This window comes from Tarenaya hassleriana, unplaced genomic scaffold (assembly GCF_000463585.1).
Source record: "Tarenaya hassleriana unplaced genomic scaffold, ASM46358v1 Cleome2, whole genome shotgun sequence".
Taxonomy (NCBI): Eukaryota; Viridiplantae; Streptophyta; class Magnoliopsida; order Brassicales; family Cleomaceae; genus Tarenaya; species Tarenaya hassleriana.
Genome location: NW_010965372.1, coordinates 7,444,276 through 7,463,316, shown reverse-complemented (window position 1 = coordinate 7,463,316; position 19,041 = coordinate 7,444,276). Strand labels below are relative to the sequence as shown.

At 38.1% G+C, this 19,041-nt stretch overlaps 3 protein-coding genes across 4 annotated transcripts in view; all 3 read right to left on the bottom strand.

Moving 5' to 3' along the window:
- Positions 1 to 4,616, bottom strand: part of LOC104812894 (vacuolar protein sorting-associated protein 54, chloroplastic) — an 8,219-nt gene extending 3,603 nt beyond the window's left edge. The window contains exons 1-10 of the mRNA XM_010540293.1: positions 3,600 to 4,616; positions 3,438 to 3,500; positions 3,255 to 3,334; positions 2,522 to 2,642; positions 2,224 to 2,298; positions 1,872 to 2,028; positions 1,300 to 1,388; positions 807 to 1,063; positions 505 to 676; positions 336 to 419 (exon numbers count right to left, since the gene is read on the bottom strand). Of these exons, the coding sequence (XP_010538595.1) occupies positions 336 to 419; positions 505 to 676; positions 807 to 1,063; positions 1,300 to 1,388; positions 1,872 to 2,028; positions 2,224 to 2,298; positions 2,522 to 2,642; positions 3,255 to 3,334; positions 3,438 to 3,500; positions 3,600 to 4,433 (1,932 nt within the window). The 5' untranslated portion in view covers positions 4,434 to 4,616. The remainder of the gene's footprint in view (positions 1 to 335; positions 420 to 504; positions 677 to 806; positions 1,064 to 1,299; positions 1,389 to 1,871; positions 2,029 to 2,223; positions 2,299 to 2,521; positions 2,643 to 3,254; positions 3,335 to 3,437; positions 3,501 to 3,599) is intronic.
- Positions 4,617 to 4,813: 197 nt separating this feature from the next.
- Positions 4,814 to 8,352, bottom strand: LOC104812895 (protein NUCLEAR FUSION DEFECTIVE 4-like). 2 transcript variants are annotated; one of them, XM_010540294.1, is made up of 3 exons: positions 7,890 to 8,352; positions 5,710 to 6,704; positions 4,814 to 5,373 (listed from the first exon to the last, which is right to left on the bottom strand). In XM_010540294.1, the coding sequence occupies exons 1-3, from the start codon at positions 8,196 to 8,198 to the stop codon at positions 4,893 to 4,895; spliced, it is 1,785 nt and encodes a 594-aa protein (XP_010538596.1). In that variant the 5' UTR covers positions 8,199 to 8,352; the 3' UTR covers positions 4,814 to 4,892. The 2 variants fall into 2 exon arrangements, with proteins under 2 accessions (XP_010538596.1, XP_019057981.1); XM_019202436.1 differs by lacking the exon at positions 4,814 to 5,373 and having other exon boundaries at positions 5,706 to 6,555; positions 6,610 to 6,704.
- A 1,586-nt stretch (positions 8,353 to 9,938) lies between these two features.
- On the bottom strand, positions 9,939 to 13,254 carry LOC104812893 (probable E3 ubiquitin-protein ligase RHG1A). The gene is made up of 6 exons (XM_010540292.2): positions 12,625 to 13,254; positions 11,398 to 12,426; positions 11,079 to 11,276; positions 10,828 to 10,985; positions 10,625 to 10,735; positions 9,939 to 10,269 (listed from the first exon to the last, which is right to left on the bottom strand). The coding sequence occupies exons 1-6, from the start codon at positions 12,787 to 12,789 to the stop codon at positions 10,203 to 10,205; spliced, it is 1,728 nt and encodes a 575-aa protein (XP_010538594.1). The 5' UTR covers positions 12,790 to 13,254; the 3' UTR covers positions 9,939 to 10,202.
- Positions 13,255 to 19,041: the final 5,787 nt, after the last annotated feature.

The window sequence follows — 19,041 nt, the reverse complement described above, 5'->3', positions numbered from 1 at the left end:
AAAGAGTGTCTCTTAATCCATAATAACCAGGGAAACCACAGCTGAACCACAGAATAGATGATTAAAACAAAGCAGTTATGAAAAATAAATTCAAGTACTCTATCCAGTAACTAATGAGTCTTGTATGCAAACCATAGATCATATTACGACAGCACATTACTCTTGTTATAACTTTTTGTTGTTTCTTTGAAAACGACTAAAAAACCATGGCACAAGTGCAAAAAAATATTTATGACTAGCAAAACCTTTAACTGTTTTTTTTTCTTTTCTTGGTCTGTTGGTTTAGTTTTTCTTAAACTTAAAAAACTCATGTTCGTATATACGCAAAAACTAACCCGAGCCTCATGCTGGAAATCCATGAAGGCTTTAGCTTGTGACTGCAGTGTTCCGCGGATGCTATATCCCAACCGCCCACCAATCTGTTGATTGTCGCACGAATGGCATGCAAGTATAAGCAGTGGATTTTACGGTCCTTTTTGTGAAGTGAAAAATAAAAGAAGTTACCTTCTCTGTGGCAGTTATAAATTCTTGTGTGAGATCATATATGCTCATAAATTCCTGCAACTTTAGTTTAGGATGCAGGAGAGCACGGACTCCAAGGAGTTTAGCCCACCTTCCATGAGCAGCATCACAAGCTGCAAAGACAGCTTCTGTGTTCTCTCTCAAGGCGTCAGCCCTACGTAACAAAGAACATCATTCCAGGATCGGTTAGAAGGATATAAAAAAAGCTTATGGGTAGAGACAAAGGTTGCATGGTTTTTTTTTTGGGTCAGATTAGGCACAAAAGTGGAACAAAGCTACAGAACCTGAAATTTATTGACATGTTCATCAAGCTTGATGCATCATTGGACTTTCCCTGCAACGGAGGAATCTTTGAGGTTGCCCTATTTGGTGAATATGGCACTACTGGACCAGTTTGAACGTCATTTTCCTGTGCTGTTTCTGCAGCTGCAGCACCAACAGCAATTGCAGCTGCAACTGAATCGGCCGCATAATGCCCATCAATATTGCAGAGAATCCATTCAATTGCCTTTTTAACTTCTGCAGCCCGAATTAGATGTACCTGCATTCACTAAATGAAATGAAATCATATTACATCTTAAATCGATCATCTAACTGATACAGAGAGTGAAAGGTTCTAATGACATATTAGCTAAAGCTACAAACCAGAAAAATGCTCCCTGGATTTTAATATGAACAGACAAAAGTTATTTGTGAACCCCATATGATTAACTTTCTATGGTGCACAAGAGTCAATAAACAAAAGTTTCAGGACTGATGCAATCAACAATAAATTACCTGAACAATCTTAAAAATAGCACTTAAAAGATGAACAAATGCCTCGGATGACAGAGTCCTTAACTTGCTCGCAAGTGACAAGCCACCGCCTAAATAAGATACAAGACAATAATCATCCATTCTGGAAGAAAAAATACCAAAATAGAACCTCCAAAATAGGAAACATCATCTCGAGACTAGAGAAAAAAAGAGCAGGGAGAAAGAAAAGGAGTCGGCTTAAATCCTTATATAATTCTCAGTGTTCATTCCTTATCAGTTAAACCTTCCTCCCAGATCATTTACAACTATGCCTGATCAAATTGAAACATAAAAGAAGAAAGCAAGTGCGAGAGAACATCCATACTTGTGACCAAGCATTGCTGCAATAAACAATAAGCTTGATATATGCACTAGGCAAAAACCGGGAAAGGCTGCTTCTACATGTGTTGCACTTGTATTGAATGTGTATAGGAATGTGGCCCTCTTTGAACACTAAACTTTTATGATTTTATCCATATCTTATTGTATGCGATCATGCAATGACATGATTCGTATACAATCTAATCGCGGACTATTAATCATAAAAATCTTACCATCAGCATCTACTGTGCGCTCTCCAGGTGAAAAATCAGACTCAAGTGATCGGGCAACAAGAATTGGAAGCAGCTCAGCAACTGCATTCTTGATTGCAGTTTTCACATCAGCTGTAAGAGCATCACGATACATCCTCAAAACAGATGGGAGCTTAGCCTAAGGAAAAAATATTTCAATGAATAATATATGAGAAACTGAATTCAGAATCAAACACTAAATTAGGCATTACTAACCAACACTAATCAATAGAAACGACAAAAGTGGGTTTGTCAAAGAAATAAAAAACAATTACACATTATTGAGCTTTATTGGTTAGCATATGATGAAGAAACATGAGGCAGGCCCACTCACTGTTCTTAGCAATCCAATAACCAGAGGGAGGAGCCGGTCTCGTAAGCTGGATGTTTCATCCTCTTCCAACTTAACCTGAAAAGTTTCAAACCCAAATTGCAGAGATGGAAAGAAGAGTGTAAATAAGATATATTTTAGATGCTAAAAGTGATAGAAACGAAAAAAAGCAGACATGCGATGCTGTCCAAGAACCTCCTCTGGTAATTCGCCCTCCCAATTTAAGGATTTTACCATTGTATAAACAAAAAAGCATATCCATACTGATCATAAAAGCAGAAATGTATCTGATCAGACTTACTTCATCGCCAGTCTTCCCATTAGAAGAAAGGGATCCCCTTCCTTTCGCTGCTGATAAAATAAGCATGTCTGCTTGTCCGGAATCATGTATCGAGGCCCGCATAAATTCTGCTGTGAGAATACTATGTGCAAATTTTTACCAGGTCATTAGATACCAGACAAAATAAGTAAAGAAAATCATAGATGAAAAACATAACATATACACAAAGGAGGCAAACGAATACAATGAACTGTAAAAATATCAAGAAACAGCACTACCAGAGGGGTAAGCAATATACCAAAAACTTTAGTGAGACAACATCAGATTCTACAGTGTACTACATAAAAAATATCAGGTTACATAGATCATACCATTATCAATATACTAAAGTGGCAGAGCAGCCTAGATCTCTGCCTAATTATCGATAACCAATCTTCTATTTAGAGGTCCGGCAGTTAAAATCAAGTTCTATGAAATCAAATTTCCACCTCCGTTCTAAACCAGTTATGTGGGACTCGGAAATGGAGGATTGCTTTGAAAATGGCCCTTAGAACGATTGAGGTGAAATCTTATCAAGCCTCTGTGAGTCCCCATTTCAATGACAAACACAAGAAACACTTCCTTCACATAAACGATAGGCACGCAAAAATTGTTAATGATTCTCCTAAGAACACTACACAGCATGCGCAGATTCAATTCAAAAGCCACAGCATTTTCATGGAGAACTTGCATAACAATCTTAAAAGAGAGATACCTGTTTATGGAATCTATGGAAGTGGTGACATGATCCCGAAGATGGCGAAAGCAATGTAGACCAGTTAGCTCATCTCGATCCTAGAATCCATGAAAGGTCATTCTAGTTTTCTCGAGGAAAGATTCACACACGAGCACTCTTTAAGAGTCCCAAAGTAACCAAACAAATCACCGCATAACTTACCAACAAATTCTGCAAATCGTCGGTAATATCCAGAGCTCCAGCACAATCTGCGGATGCAACAAGCTGAATAATAAAGAACAAAACTTCTATCAGGAATAAGAGAAAAGGAACACAGAAGCTCAAAACTGTCAAGGCCCTAAGCAAATCATCCAGAAAAGTTACCAGTTTGAGGGCGGAAAGAGCTTGATTAACATACAAAATGAGCCTCAATCTCTGTTGCAGCTCCAACAGATTAGCCCTCGTCGAGCTCAGGTCCTGAATCTCCCTAGCTGAATCGACCAAATCCTTGTCCAGAAGCCGAATCGTCTCCTTCAACTCACGGATCCTACTACATCCCTCTACAATCTTCACATTCAAATCCTGTAGCTGACCCTGAGCCTCGAAGAACGAATCCGACCTCACAGAGATCTCCTTCACGAGATGCAACTCCACAACATCGAGATACTGTGAGAGCTTCTCCTGAAGCGTCAGATTCTCCGTCAGGCTAGAGAACGGACAAGCAGCCCTAAATGTCGGTCCGTCTTCGAGGGCAAAGTCCTCCTTGAAGTACAAGGCGGGAACTTCACGCAGGCATGCCGCTAAACCCGACACATGACTCTCCTGATCGAACCCAAAGCTCTCTTCCTTGGCGTGCTTTCTGATATCCTCGAACCTGCCATGAGACTCCGAGATCGAAGAGACGTAGCCATGGAAGTGAGATCTGGTGAGCTCTGAGCCAGCGAGCTTCGTAGATGCAACCGGAGCGAACTCCGACGGAGCCACGAACGTCGAGGATGACCACCAACCGACCCAGGATGTATCGGGGCCATAGACCCCGGACTTCCCACCGTGAGGATTGTTGAGGATCGAAGAAAGGCTCTGGCTACTCGCATCTGAGATCGATTTGGATAACGACGAGGACGAGGACGAAGACGATGAAGGACGGCCATGATCGAAGCTTGATCGGTGAGCGGTGCTGCTGACGGACCTTCCAGGCTGGGAAGGCTGCGAATCCATAAGGTCTCAGGATATGAGAATCATGAAAAGAAGTGATTTTCTCTCAATTTGTTGAGAATTTTCTCGGGAAAATCCAAGCGACGATCTGGGGAAAATGTGAGAGAAATCGAATCCAAAAAATCTCAGAGATTTTAAGAACCAAGAAATGGATCGAACGCCAAACGGTCACGGCCTGGATCTGGCGAATGGCAATGGCAATGGCAAAGACCGGGGAGCCCCGGTCGGTTTGGCTCATAGGGGTGTTCCCGATGGACGGCAGATTCGATGTCCACGTCATTTAGACAAATAATCTAACGGAGATTAATGAACGAAATTAGAATTACCGAGATTAAGGCTTTATTAATTATTATATTTGCATATAACTCTTTCAGAACTCATTCTAAATTCTCAAAAAGATCAAAACTTTCTGTAGCAAAACCAGAATCTGAGTTGATATACAAATCCTTGAAGCAATAACACTTATGAATAGATCAGACTCGAATTTATCCGGGCTTGTTCGAACCGGTAATAGGCTCGTCTAGTTCGTAGGAACAGCATAACACTGGAAGCTAGTCCGAGAACCGACAAGCATCCCCACCACACAAACGTTAGAAAGTAGCACTCTCTTCCCATGCACACGACCGAGTCCAAAGTCACGGCCGTTATCCTCGAGACTCCATGCGAGTCATAGACCAATGCCGCCAATAAACCGTAGACCAGTGAACCTATCGGTATGTTCGTGATGAGGATGTTGTGGTTTAGGCCGAAGCTGTTTGGACCAAACAGCTCGGATGTTATTGAAACAGCTGCTGCGAAAATGAATCCCGAGCTTAGGCCTATCAGAGCTGTCCCTGCTTGTAATGATGCTGATGCATTTCCGGATGACGCCAACAGGAAAAGGGCGATTGGGGTCGGTAATAGGGCGATGGCTAGCCATCCGGTTCTTGCGAAATATACCTTCCTGCACCAAGACCCATCACAGTTTATCACATTCTAACCATGATACTTGATCTTGTCTATGTAATGACATCGACCCGTTATCTGTTTTGGGCAAGCTTGTCTTAACCCGAGAAAGATCTACGAAAAAGGATTCAAGGCCAACTTATTATACACCGCCTCAGATCTTACAGTCTCTTGGACGTGTAAATTCCTCTCCTGCTACATATGGAACCTTTGAAGGGAAGTACAATCAAGAATCTGGTTTAGAAATCTTAATCTATATGGCATGCAGGAGTATATATGGACCGAGCATTTTATATGCATGAATGGGGACGACTAAGGAAAAGAAATCACTTACGCTCGGATATAATCCGGTGTTGCTGAGAGCAATCGGCCAAAGAACGAGAAAGAGGAGTAGAGAGTGACAAGGGTGGTGGTGCTCGAGCTCTGTCCTAAGGACTGTGCAATCTGTCCAAGATTGTTGCTGTAAACAAGACCGATCGTGCCACCGCAGAAATACGCAATGTAATAAAGCCAGAAATCCCACCGGCGCACGAGCAGACCCAAAGGATGCTCTTCCCCGAGCATTTCGAGCTGACCTTTTGTAATGACTTTCATGCAGAAGCCGTCTTCATCTCCATCAAAACTCTTCTGAGGCGTAACAGCGTTTGTAACTGGAACTCCATCATCGTTCAGCAACTGGTAGCCCTCGAGACTGGACTGTCGAGTCGCCATGCCTTTATGCACCTCGAGCTCGTCCACGTCAACAAGAATGAACCCAGAACCTTCCAAGCGGAAACTGGAGTGGATGGTGCGAAGATACCAAGAACGGGCGTAGACAAGACCAGGGATGCACAAGGGGAAAACCAAGAGGAAAACCGCTCCACCGAAAAGGGCACGAGCAGTGGCTAGAGAAGAAGGGTTTGAGCCAAAGAGGAGGAGATAAACGCCGTTCAGGATGGCTATAACGTTAAGCAAGAGAAACATAAGAGAGTCGCGTCTAACGCCGTCAGGGGGAAGAGGCTCGAGAGGAGGTTGGCGAAGAATAGGGACGAGAGCGAAGAAGGAGACGAGGAGAGGGACGAGGGCATTGAGAAGGAGGTAGAGTTGTGAGGAAGAAGGGCTTATAGCGTTGAATGCGAGTGTGTATAAGGCGGCACTGACGCCATTGAAGCTCACGGTGAGGGAAAGATGGAAGTGAGATCTGGTGAGCTCTGAGCCAGCGAGCTTCGTAGATGCAACCGGAGCGAACTCCGACGGAGCCACGAACGTCGAGGATGACCACCAACCGACCCAGGATGTATCGGGGCACCAACATATACTTAGCCCTGCCAGTAAACAGCTCAAGAACACCTGCCACGTCATCAAACAACAACACCGTGTTTAAAAATTACAGAAAAACCAAATATTTTAACAAAATAATTTTTTATCAATAAAAAATCGAACTAAAACTGATTCAGAATCTACCATAAAAATCGAGTAAATATTTAAATATTTAATAACCCACCTAATTAAACAGCTCAACCACACCTGCCAAATCATAAATATTATTAATCATTTTTAAATTAAACTATTTATGAAAAATCTTATAGATCAGCCAAAGAGACACGTGGCACGTGCCTCACAATCTACCAGTCAAACCTGTGGTCTACGAATCTTCGGCTTCATCCCATTTGCAAATAAGAACACAAAAAAATAATTTTCTCTTATCGTTTTATATTTTTTTTCTTTGTTTGTTTTATAATATTATGCTCTACTTGCAGCACTCATGGCAAAATAACAAATCGCTAATGACGTAGCCGATGGATAAATAAATAAATAAATATAATTACGAAATTATAATATGGTTTCCAAAAAAAAGTCAAAAGAAAAAAAAAGATGAATAGAGAAAAAGAAAGTAGTAGCAGCCCGTGTGAATGAATGATCTTGACGTTGAAAAATGCTGTGGGCCTCCTTATATTTTAAATAAATTGCAGAAGCGGGCCGACCGGGGTGCTGTTTGGTTACGAAGAAGATGGAAGCCGACCGACCAAACACCACCACGTGGTCGTGGTCGTGGTCGTATCGAAGAACATAGCGTCCCTTTTTTTTTTTGTAAGTTTACTTTACAAGTGACAAACAATTACAACCCCGATTTTATTAAATGAATAAATAATCGTGTAAAAATACTTTTATTTCTTTAAAACTTCTAAATAAGTAAAAATAAATTTCTTCAATTTAAATATATAATTTTAAAAAATATTAGCGTAAATGTAAGCTATGGTGGTCACTAAAAGTTGCGTTATCATTTTAAAGAAAATATAATCATATGTGTATATATATATATATATATTGATAATATTTAGCAAAAGAAAGTATGTTTTTATTTGAAAAGATTTTTATCAATTCTGTCGAATTTACCAATTCTAGAGGAAGAAATTAATGGGAAAGCAAAAGAATATATTATCTGGAAACTGGAAAAAGGTTTGTGAATGTTTTTTTTTAAACAATGGAAATTCAGGCGAATGAATAAATCAGAGGAAAAAAAAGGAAACTCACGACGATGTAAGGGAGGGAGATGAGATCGTTGATGACGAGCCATTGGACGCCGTAGCCGACGAAGCCCATCATCGCCGCCGCGAACAGCACCGCCCAGAGAGGGAAATACAGGAGCGCCAGCCCCGACGACCATCCGAAAACCTTGCCGAGATCCGACGCGACGGCCAGGTAGTTAAGCTGGACCTGAGAAATCCCCAGGACCGATTTCAAGTCCGACGAGTAGGCCGAGAAATCGAAGTTCGTCCCCGTGAACGCCTGAATCCAGATCGTCGCCACCAGAATCATCCATTTCCGCGACTGCCCGGCCATCTCCGCCGCCGTACTCTGAGTTTTTCCGATCGGTTTTCCGGTATCTCGTATGTATTTTCTCTTCTTTTTGCTCTTTCTATGGGAGAGAAATCGCCATGGTTTTCAATGGGAGGAGAGTTTGTTGTAAATTGTAATTAACCTACGTGTCTGCCCTTTTAATACTAAAGAGGACTAACTGTAAATTAACGTTTTAACTTTTTTTACATTAAAAAAGCCAAATTGTAAAAGAATAATAATAAACTGTTAATTAAACTTTCTGCTCATTTTCGTTGTTTCCCTTTTGCATTTTGATTTTCTCAAATCACTGCAATTATGATCGTGAATAAAATAAATTTGGTATGTAATACTACAATTCCTTATTATTTATATATTTGAATATATTATCCATATATCACAGGTAATTGCAATTTTTAAATGAAGTTACGAATAGTCGCAAACAAAGGATATAAAAATATCCGCAAAACTTCGGTCTCGCCCTAAATGCGAGTATCAAATTGGGTTGAGAAATGTATATTCTAATCATATGATTTGTTCATCACTCCAAATTAGTCAGGTCACCCGAAAATCCAAAAAAAAATAAAAATAAAAATATATTACATTTTTTCGGTCAATATATTTTCAATTTTGTATCATTTTGAATGCTTTTGATGGAAAAAGGAATGAAAATATAAGTTGACAAATCCACCTACCCTTTTGTCGCTCTCATAGAAATTAGCAAATAATCATACCCTAGTTAATGATAATTGATCAATTTCAGCAAATTATCAGGAAGCTAATTGCATTTGGCCCTACATCATATGACTCGAATCTATCATTATTTTGTTAATCAGTGTTTAATCTCCACTAAACTCTTCATAACGATACTGAAAAATATCTATGCGATGCATGAATCACGAGGATAGCGTCGTTAAATATAATATATATATATATATATATATATAATTTATTAATATATATATATCATTAATTGTCATGTCCATAAGTGGAATTTTGTTGTGGTCCATCAAAAACAGAGTGAGGGGTTATATATGTACATATTATATATATTTTTTTGTCTTTTTATATTCCTGTCATTAACTTGTAAATTAACACCGACCAGTGGGTGGCCAGCGAAGAGATGACAAAGTCATCCTCGACGTTCTGGGTTCGAATCCACTGGTGGGGAGGAGGGGACACAATTAATTGCGTGTCTAAAGGTTGACTCCGGGCCCAGGGGATTACGAACCTCCTGGTTATATAAAAAAAATAAAAAACAAAAAAACTTGTAAATTAACATATGCTCGCACAATAATGTTGAAAATTGATATAAAATTTAATACATGGAATTCTCAACTGCATATAAACAATTTGGATGGGATACCACGTTTATTCCAATTCCAAAATTGTTTTTTTTTTTCAAACTCATATGAATCGGAAATAAATAAACATAAAAATTAAAAGATGTTTTTGGAGATAATTAATAATTTGCAAGTTGCATGAGAGGTACGTATAATGTCTACGTAATAATACACCTCTATGCATGCACACGTAGACCATTATCCTTGTTGGGCCCTCCAAACCACCAGGCCCATTTATGGCCCAATCTTACGGGTTTTCGGCCTATCTGCCTCGTACCAAAAAAAACGATATAACCAAATCTGATACATATATACCCAATTTTGGTGATAAGCTAATCCAAATCCAAATGGTACGAGTTCCAGCGTTCACATTCAGATACTCAAATATTTCGGGGAATATAAATTTATAAACTTTAACAATTTCGTAAATACGGATATAAAAAATGAATAACGAGTTCTATTTAACACCGGGAATCATGTAACATTAGACAATATAATACATCTCTCGACGTGGTCGAAAAACCGGGTTTTCCGCGGTGTCAACGTGAAGCTGAACAAAAACAATGGTCATGATCTCACTCAGTCTGGCTCTGGGGGTCGGAAAAGACAGGACATATCTTCCAGTTCCCGGCTTGTAGGATCAGCACCAAGATCCTAATTTGCGGTTTCACGAGTTTCGCTGGTCGGGAAACAGGCCGGCCTTGCAGATGTCTCCTCGGCAAAGTGGGCATACCCTGCATCGGCATGGCATTCACACATATGAGACATCAATGGCATTGAAACCGAAAGCTTGCAGAAAGAAAAAAAAAACACTTGCATTGGTTACAGTCTGTTCCGAAACAAAGATCGTGATCCTAGACAGATTCTTTATCAAGTAATCCAACCCATTTGGAAGACGAGAAAACGTCAAGAAATGCCGTCGTGGTGTTAAATCCAATGGCGTATTCTGTGACTTCATACCCTACTATTACGTGTATGCTTCATAGATCCAGACAGACATGAATGAAACCCGCTAACGAGATTGCAGCATATTGGTAATTGTGTAAGAAGAAATCGTCCGAGATGAGATGTAACCTAACCAATGCCTACCTGTGGATTTCCTTGAGCCATTTATCCACGCAAGTTCTATGGAATTCGTGATGGCAAGGCAATGTCCGTATAGTGTCTCCTTCTTCGTATTCCAAGAGGCAGATGTAACATCTGATAATCCAAAGTGATATCACAAGTTAAAAAGAAGGAAATGAATATGAAACTATCATGATCAACTGCTAGACCATAATGAGTTGACGTACTGCGATGATGCTTCCTCGTTCCGCTCTGCATGTGACTTGGTGTACGGTTTCACGGGTAACAAGTCCACGACATTGTTAGGTGCAGGAACAGATCCAATTGGTGAAACAGATGGTTCAGATGATAAGACAACAGATTGCTGGTGGATTTCATCCAGAACCTAAATGATCAAACCAGGAAAACAAGTAGTCCTCTTAGATTAGCCTACACGAATATCATAAGAACAGCCGATACATGAGACAGGTAGTATTACCTCAAACAAGGCTTCAGCCAGCATTACTAGTCTCGATATGCTAGCACTAGCATTTGTCTCATCGGCTGTGCTTGCACCACCACGGTTACTTGCATGACATGTGCAACGGCCTGCTTGGTTTGGACCCGTCAAGGCACAAGACCTGTCATGGCCTGAGACATTCTCGAAACGAGTACCCAGTCTTTGAAGAGCCCGAACCTGGTCATGTAGTTTATACCGGTTACTTGCCTCAGTTCATCAGACAGTTAAAGGAATAAAAGAGGACAAGACACAACCAACTTTGCCTCTAAACCTCTCGAGGGTATTGGATTTCACAAACCTGAGATCGTATTCTCCTCCTCCGTTCAAGGAAATTCGATCTGTGTTCCAATAGATCCCGATACCTTCCTTCTCTTGCACGAGGAGTTTGCATCTCGTGATCTTGAATGCCAAATAAGGACCTGCGAATACTTGATGGGGAGTGACCAAGTATCGATCTTGAAAGCATGGGACTATTTTCTGCTGCAGATGTTGTTGCCTGACTAGCTGAAGTGGTATCACTGCCTTCGTCTGGATGCTGAGAACGAGGGTACGAAAAATCCGAGAGTGAAGACCTACGAAGAACCCTATCACGGAGTCTTCCAACACTAAGTGTCCGGCTAAACCTAACATTCCGTTCAGAGGGCTCCCGAACTACAGGACGCCTATCAAGAACTCCAGCATAGTTACTGCCCGGATGGCTTGCTGTCCTTGGAGTTGGAGAACACATGTTGGTAACTTCCCCGACTCTCATGGCTCCAAAATCTCTTACTACATTGTCGGCCATGGGAACTCTGTGTTCATGTTGGTAATCATCCGATACATTATATGTAGAACAATTCGAAAGTAGAGTACCGGTTGGAGCTTCAAAACCCTGGATGCAACCTCTACTGAAGTGGTTTCCTCGGCGAGATTCATTTCTATCGGTAAAGCTGCTTGTGGATTCTAACGGAGAAGTAACACCGTCTAGATCATTCGAGGAGTCTGGATAAGCATTCATGGATCTTGAGCTTGAAGCTCTGCTGAGTCTGGAGCTTATGTTACCAGGAATGAATCTGAAATGAGAAAAGATACGACCTGGAGTGTTCAAGGATCTTGACGAGGATGCTCGGACAGAACCACCATTTCTCATTGGCAGATTGGTTACACTCGCTTCGCCATGTTCATCAAGCTCAAGCTCATCAGACGAGATACAAGGCTTTTCGTACTCATCATCCTTTTCCTTCAACCCTTTGTAACAATCTGCATTTTCTTGGCCCTCAGTCTCCAATGGCGTCATTCTCCGCCTTGAGGTACTTCCATGGCTCTTTCTCATCCAGCTACTGCATACCTGAAGCAAAGAGTCACCGACACAGAATCTATCAAATTGATTAGTGTCGATCATCATCTTCCACACAAAGACTGATGCATCATTAGCTAAAAGATGATCATGTCTATACGCACATACACTAAGATAGTGAAACCATTCACAGAACCAAATATCCAGGCTTTGATTTTAGCATATTGCAGATAATTTACGCACACGGACCTGTTCACCATCATCGTCACTGTCGTTAGAAGCAGAAGCCGAGGAAAGACAAGACGATGAAGGAATGCTCCAATGGCTCCTCGATCTTATCCTCCGTCCACCGTCACTCCCCGACACCGCCGCGCCGGCGGAGCCGCGACATGTCTTGCTCCCACCCGATCCCATCCTTCTTCTCACCAAGCCCTATTCCTCCCTGCTGAAACCGAATACTCGCGCCTCGGAACTTCACATCCGAACCCAACTTGCCGCGAACAGGTGCAGGTTCGAATCAACATTCTGGGTTTACAGATTCCCCTGCAAATCCCACCACAATCTGAAAGATTCGCCTTGGATCTTCACATCGGAATCCAACTTCGGCAAGAACAAATGCAGGGTCGAAGCAGCATCGTGGGGTTACAGATCTGGAAGCCGATCGGTCCCCAGAAATGTGAAAAAAAAAAAGGGAAAAGCAATGGGTAAAAGCGTCTGGAAATCCGGATTTATGACACGAGAAAGTGGAATGCAAGCTAAGGTCTTGTTTAAAGGAGGAAAATGATTAGAGCGAAAGGAACCATTTTTTACAGGTAATAGGAGTTATCGAAGGAGACGAAGCATCCACGAGAGAGAGAGAGAGACTTTTACGGGAAGAGCGTGAGGATGTTCGAACGGGAGGGAACACGAAGAAACCAAACTCCTTTTGGTTTAATATTTTTAAAAAATGGTATTCGAATTTATTTTTTTTTGGTAATTTTGTGGAGGGCAAAAAAATACACCAAATAGATTTCCTCTTCGAGATTTGAAGGAAAACGATGATCAATCTATAATCTTTTTATGCCTTTATTTTATGGTTCAACAAACACGTTGAAGATTCGATCTTAATGAACTTTCCATTCCAAATTGAAATCGAACAATGTTATTAGATATCGATCGTTACATTCATCTATCAAAATGGATTAAAATATTAACGTATGCAAATCAAGTTTAACCCATTATTTTTTTAAAATTAAATTAACTAAATTTGAATTAAAAATAAAAATAAAAACCAAATGAAACAAAATTTTAAAAAAAATAAGAAAAAATCAACTCAAATCGAGCCGAGTAGAATACGAATCAAAATAAAAATCGATCATTATAATTTTTATAAAACTAAATAAAAAATAATTATTCAAGTTTGAATTATTAGGCAACAAGTAAAACAGTTCAAACACAAGTGAAACATATGCCTATAATTGTGGAACATATAATTGGAAATTGAAAGTTCAATTTTCGGATTATAAAAAAAAAATTGAATCTGTTTAGGTTATCTTCTTGATTCAATAAAACCCACAAACAAAGTCTCTAGCTTTGCGGTTCTTCATGAGAAATCAGAAAGCAGGGCATTTCTTTCGAGTTTTCACAAATTTCATCTGGGTTTTCCTGAAAATCCAAAATTAACACGAGGGTTCTTTGAATTTGACACAGAATTCCAAGTTCATAACTCTAAAATCACATTACCAATGAATAGAGATTAATACAAGGCATAAAGATTCCACCTTTCCTTAATGGGATAAGATCTAGCACTGACAGACACCATGAATCTCGCGTCTATATGTTTGCAGATATAAGAATCAGATACTGGTAACATACCCATATGCCATAACTCCCAAAAACGTGCGCATTAGGCTCGAATCAAGATGACAGATCGAAATTTCCCGGGAAAACAGAGAGTAAAAAGACAAAAACTTTAACAATTCGAGAAGTGGGGAATCGAAAAGAAACTAAATTTCTGGATTCGGAGAAACCTAGGACCGGTTCAGACAACTTGGTTTCGACAGATTCAAGAAGACGAAACGGCTGAAAATGATATGTATTCTCTCTCTTTTTTCTCTGAGTTCAAGGCCATAGATCTGAAATACCAAACAAGCAAAGAGATGGGGAGAGAGCGAATTCTGCTGCTCAGATCTCACGGATGCTGTGCTCCTTGACCTCGGGCTCCGATTCAGTTGATGCAAGGCGGGAACTAACGCGCTCACAGACCACTCGGGACAAGCCACGTGGCCGTGACAGACAAATCGGTTCCCGATCTGCACCAAGCGAATCCGAGACCGTCGGTAACTCTATCATCTTCTCTCTACCTCTCTCTCGTTATGGAAACGAAGACAGTGGAGAGCAGTTTTGGCGGCGAGAGATAAAAGCTTCTGATTTAGCCCTACAAAGCCAGAGGCCCGTTAGGCTCTGACGGCAGGTTTGGTATATACTCATAACAGACGAATTGTATGCTGAAACGTGTGTGGCTAAAATACGTTGTTCCGACCGAGATTTGAGTTGAATTACGAAAAAGCCACCGGTCGGTCCAAAACTCGATATGAGACGTTCGAAAGTCCAAATTTTTTGGGATCTATAAATTCAAACTTGACATTTGATATTTTTCGGCTAGATTCAAACAAGATTTCAGGGTAAAATTGACATCTCTACCGGAAAAAGTATATCATAGGCCAATTTTACCTAATAAAATATTCAGAACAAGAACACTTCATTGAGTACAACACCTCAATCGGTAAAAATTCGGATGATAAACGGTGAAAATCTTTACTTTCGATATTCGTGGCAGATCTCATATAAGGTTAATACGTATTAGGATTCATTTCTTTCTTTTTTTGCCTCACCACTCATTCTTCGACTTAAAGACGTCACAATCTTGTTTTTATAATTAGGACGTAGATTGGGTTTCGGTCCATTTAATCCCCTAAATCCGAAGTCAGCTTTTAGTAACGTAATTAATTGAGTTCCCTCATCCCCATCAATGGAATCGAACATGAAAGATGATTTTGTCACATCTCATTTATTAGACCACCAATTGTTAGATAAGACGTCTCCATCTTTTTTGGCGTCATGTTTATTTATAAATTTTAATTAATAAAAATTATTCATTTTAAAATTATTTAATTATTTTAAAAAATAATTGATATAATAAAAATAATTAATAATAATAATAAACGGCTTTTATAATATTTTTATGTATTAATGATAATAATAATTTTTTTAAATGTATCCAAAAATTTAGAATTCCTATAATAAATATAATCGATTTTATTTTTTTTAAATAAATCTTTTAATTTATTAATAATATATTTTAGAAATTATGATATTAATTTAAATATTGAATTTCAAGTTGAATTTGAATTTATAATAAGTTTGTCATAAAAATAAATATTGAAGTATAATTAATTTTATAATTTTATGTTTATTTTTTTAATAATAACAATAGTGTATAATATAATATCTAAAATATTTTATTGGATTAATATGTTTAAAAGAATGTAAAGATATGTTTTTAAATTTAACTTTATTTTATTATCTGTGTGATTATGTATGATTAATATTAATAATAATTATTTTTTAAAAAATGGGTCCTAAAATTTATGGAACCCTATTCCAACGCTTCACTTGCATATGCTAAAAGACGACCTTGTCTTGGATACATCCCTCTATGGTTCGGCCTTTCGCCTCTGCCGAGGGAATAAATCTCGGATAACTCAAGCGTTCGCACCGAACCAAATAGCTCGAATCCGATGATGGATTCTAATTGGAATCCAAAAAAAAATCGGATATAACCGAGTCGTGCAAAACCTTAAATGTAATCATATCAATTGTACCACAAGATATAATAGATGAAAGCATCTTCCTCTTCAATGGCTTCCGAACCTACTGAAAGGATTGAAAGAAAAAACCACACATGGTTGGTTTATCACCAACTTGTACTTCCAAGCATTGGTCACCAAATCACAACTAAATAGAAAGGGAATATTTCGGTTTGGATTATACTGGAAAAAATTCAACGGATTATTTTTATATCGGATTCGGATTTTGATTCGAAATACTCATTCATTTGTATCGAATTCAAATTTGGATTTGAATTACTCATTCATCACAGTCACATTCGGTTTTGATTCCCTAAGCCCTAATTAAGTTGTAGTGGGTAATTGGAAATTTAAAATGCCTAATTACCATGTAGAAAATGTGATAAACCTTGGATATATGCAAGAGTTAGAAGACACGTAATATCCCTAACCTAACTCCTTGCAGTTGGATCATTAATACAAACATTTAATGAACCATAAAAAAAACAAAAATCAGATGATTAATAAAAAGATAGGCAGATGTCTCTATCCACAGTTGTGTTTGTGTGGTCATCTGACCAATCATGTTGTTGGCCCCTTATTATTTTCCCAATTTATTTAAATTATTTCGAAAAAATATAATTTACTCACCTAAAATCCTTCTATCATTCGAATAACGAGATCAAGAACAGAGCCCAAGAGTTGAAATTCAATTTCTTGTGTAACAATATAGAAAAAAAAAAGGAGAGAAAATTCGACCCAAAAAAATTCACCAAAATATAATTGATTCATTATTAATAAAATCTAAACCCAAACACCATAGCTTATTACACTATAAAATGAATTACCATATTCTTGTTTAAAATGTATTCATTAATAAATTATTTTATTTAATGAGTGAGAAGTGGACCGGACACATTCACGTGAGAAAACCCTTCCTGAAATATTTTATCCTTTTTTAGTCAACGCTTTCTATTGATTTATTACACCGAAGATTCCGACCGCGACATGTCTATTTTGCTGTTATGTTTGTATAAATTTATAAAAAAATATCACATATATATATATATTAGACCATTGAAATGAAATCAGAGACAATTAGACATAGCGATCAAACCAAATCTGATCGAATAATAAATAACTGTACCAATATAAAATTTAATTTAAAAATTGTTTGGATATGTTCAATCGAATATGAAATCAAATACGAAAATGATAAAAACGAATGAAAATGACAATCACTTTATGAAATTAAATTTTTTTTTGTCAAAGTATGAAATTAAATTTTTGCTAGTAAAATGTAACTTAAATTTACAAGAATATGAATAAAAAACTTAGTATAAAATAATATTTGATTTCTAATTTTTTTTTTAAAAAATAAACCTTAAGCTTCTCAAATTTAATAAAGTACTACATAAATTAAAATATTTACCAAAAAAGGCTCAATTATTACATTTTTACAAAAAAAAATACTTAAAACTCCTAAATTGTTGACGAAAAAATCTTTATGTACTGACGTGACATACGAGTTTGTTTCACAAGAATAACCGTACATATCGTATCATCTGCCACGTAAAAAATTTAAAACAAATATATAAAAATGAAAATAAAAATATTCATACGTACATACGATGTACAATCGTACATATATATACATACATATATATGTATGTGTATATATTTATTTTCATATATTCATTTTGATTTTTCTTTTGTTTTTTTAAATTGTTTAGGTAGCAAGTGGCATGGCAGATGAGATGAATTGTGGGTTTGCCATGTAAGCATGACCAAGCTCACGTAATAAATAATTATCACGTTTACAATTTATGTGAGCAAATTCGTATATGGACGTGGACATAAATATTTTTTTTTATCAAAATTTAGGAGTTTAGGTGTTTTTTGACCAAACGTAATTGTTGAAAGTTTTTTTACAACAAAATTAGTTTACTTAATAATTCATCACATTTAGAAATTTTAGAGTTTTTAATTCGATTTTTTCAAAAATAAACAAACAAAATCAAATTGTAACTCAAAACATACATCTCTAATTGGAATAATAAGATAAAACTTTTTTTTGGTATTCAAATAATAAGATAAAACTTGTATTGTAAACCAATATAATATATAACATATTTTTTACTCAAACCAATATAATATAATAAGATTGGATGGCTCAACAGCAGGGGTGTCAATCGGGTCAGCTCGGTCGGACCCAGCCCGAATCCGCACTCGGTCCGAAAATTTCGGATTCGGACTCGGGCCGATCCGATTTTTTCGGGCCTATATAATTAAGACTGAAGCCCGATCCTATGCATTTCGGGCTCAGGTCGAATCGGGTTGGGTCGGGCCGGCCCACAGGCCTATCTTTATAAATGTTATTTTTTTCTTTTTTTTCTTTTTTAAAATTTTTGGACTTTCGGACCGGCCCGATCCGACTCGAACCCGAAACTCGAAACTTGATTTGAACCCGATCCGAAAACCCGATTTTTTTCGGACCAAGAAACTTCAGTCCGAAACCCGCTATTTTTCGGTTTGGGTCGGGCCGGGTTTCGGACCTCGTGCTCAAATTGAAACCCCTACTCAACAGGTAAAAAAGAGAGTAAAAATTTTTCCCAATCTGGATTCGAGTCCTCATTTGGAGAGGGTCATTCATATAGATTTTTTCGATCCGGACTAAATATCCAATAAACTTCCAGATTATCAATATATATATATATATATAATATGAAAGAATCAAATTGAAATATCATCCGCAACAACCTCCCGAGTGGTTTGAATCGTTTGATAGGATACCATCGTTTGATAGGATACCATCGTTTGATATATATATATATATATA

Coding starts and splice junctions, on each gene's coding strand:
- LOC104812895 (XM_010540294.1), bottom strand. CDS start 8,198: ATGGCCGGGCAGTCGCGGAAATGGATGATTCTGGTGGCGACGATCTGG. Junction 6,705..7,889: donor TCTCCCTCCCTTACATCGTC/GTGAGTTTCCTT, acceptor ATGACGTGGCAG/GTGTTCTTGAGCTGTTTACT. Junction 5,374..5,709: donor ACACCGGATTATATCCGAGC/GTAAGTGATTTC, acceptor GTCTTGGTGCAG/GAAGGTATATTTCGCAAGAA.
- LOC104812893 (XM_010540292.2), bottom strand. CDS start 12,789: ATGGGATCGGGTGGGAGCAAGACATGTCGCGGCTCCGCCGGCGCGGCG. Junction 11,277..11,397: donor GGAGGAGAATACGATCTCAG/GTTTGTGAAATC, acceptor CTACATGACCAG/GTTCGGGCTCTTCAAAGACT. Junction 10,736..10,827: donor AACGAGGAAGCATCATCGCA/GTACGTCAACTC, acceptor TTGGATTATCAG/ATGTTACATCTGCCTCTTGG.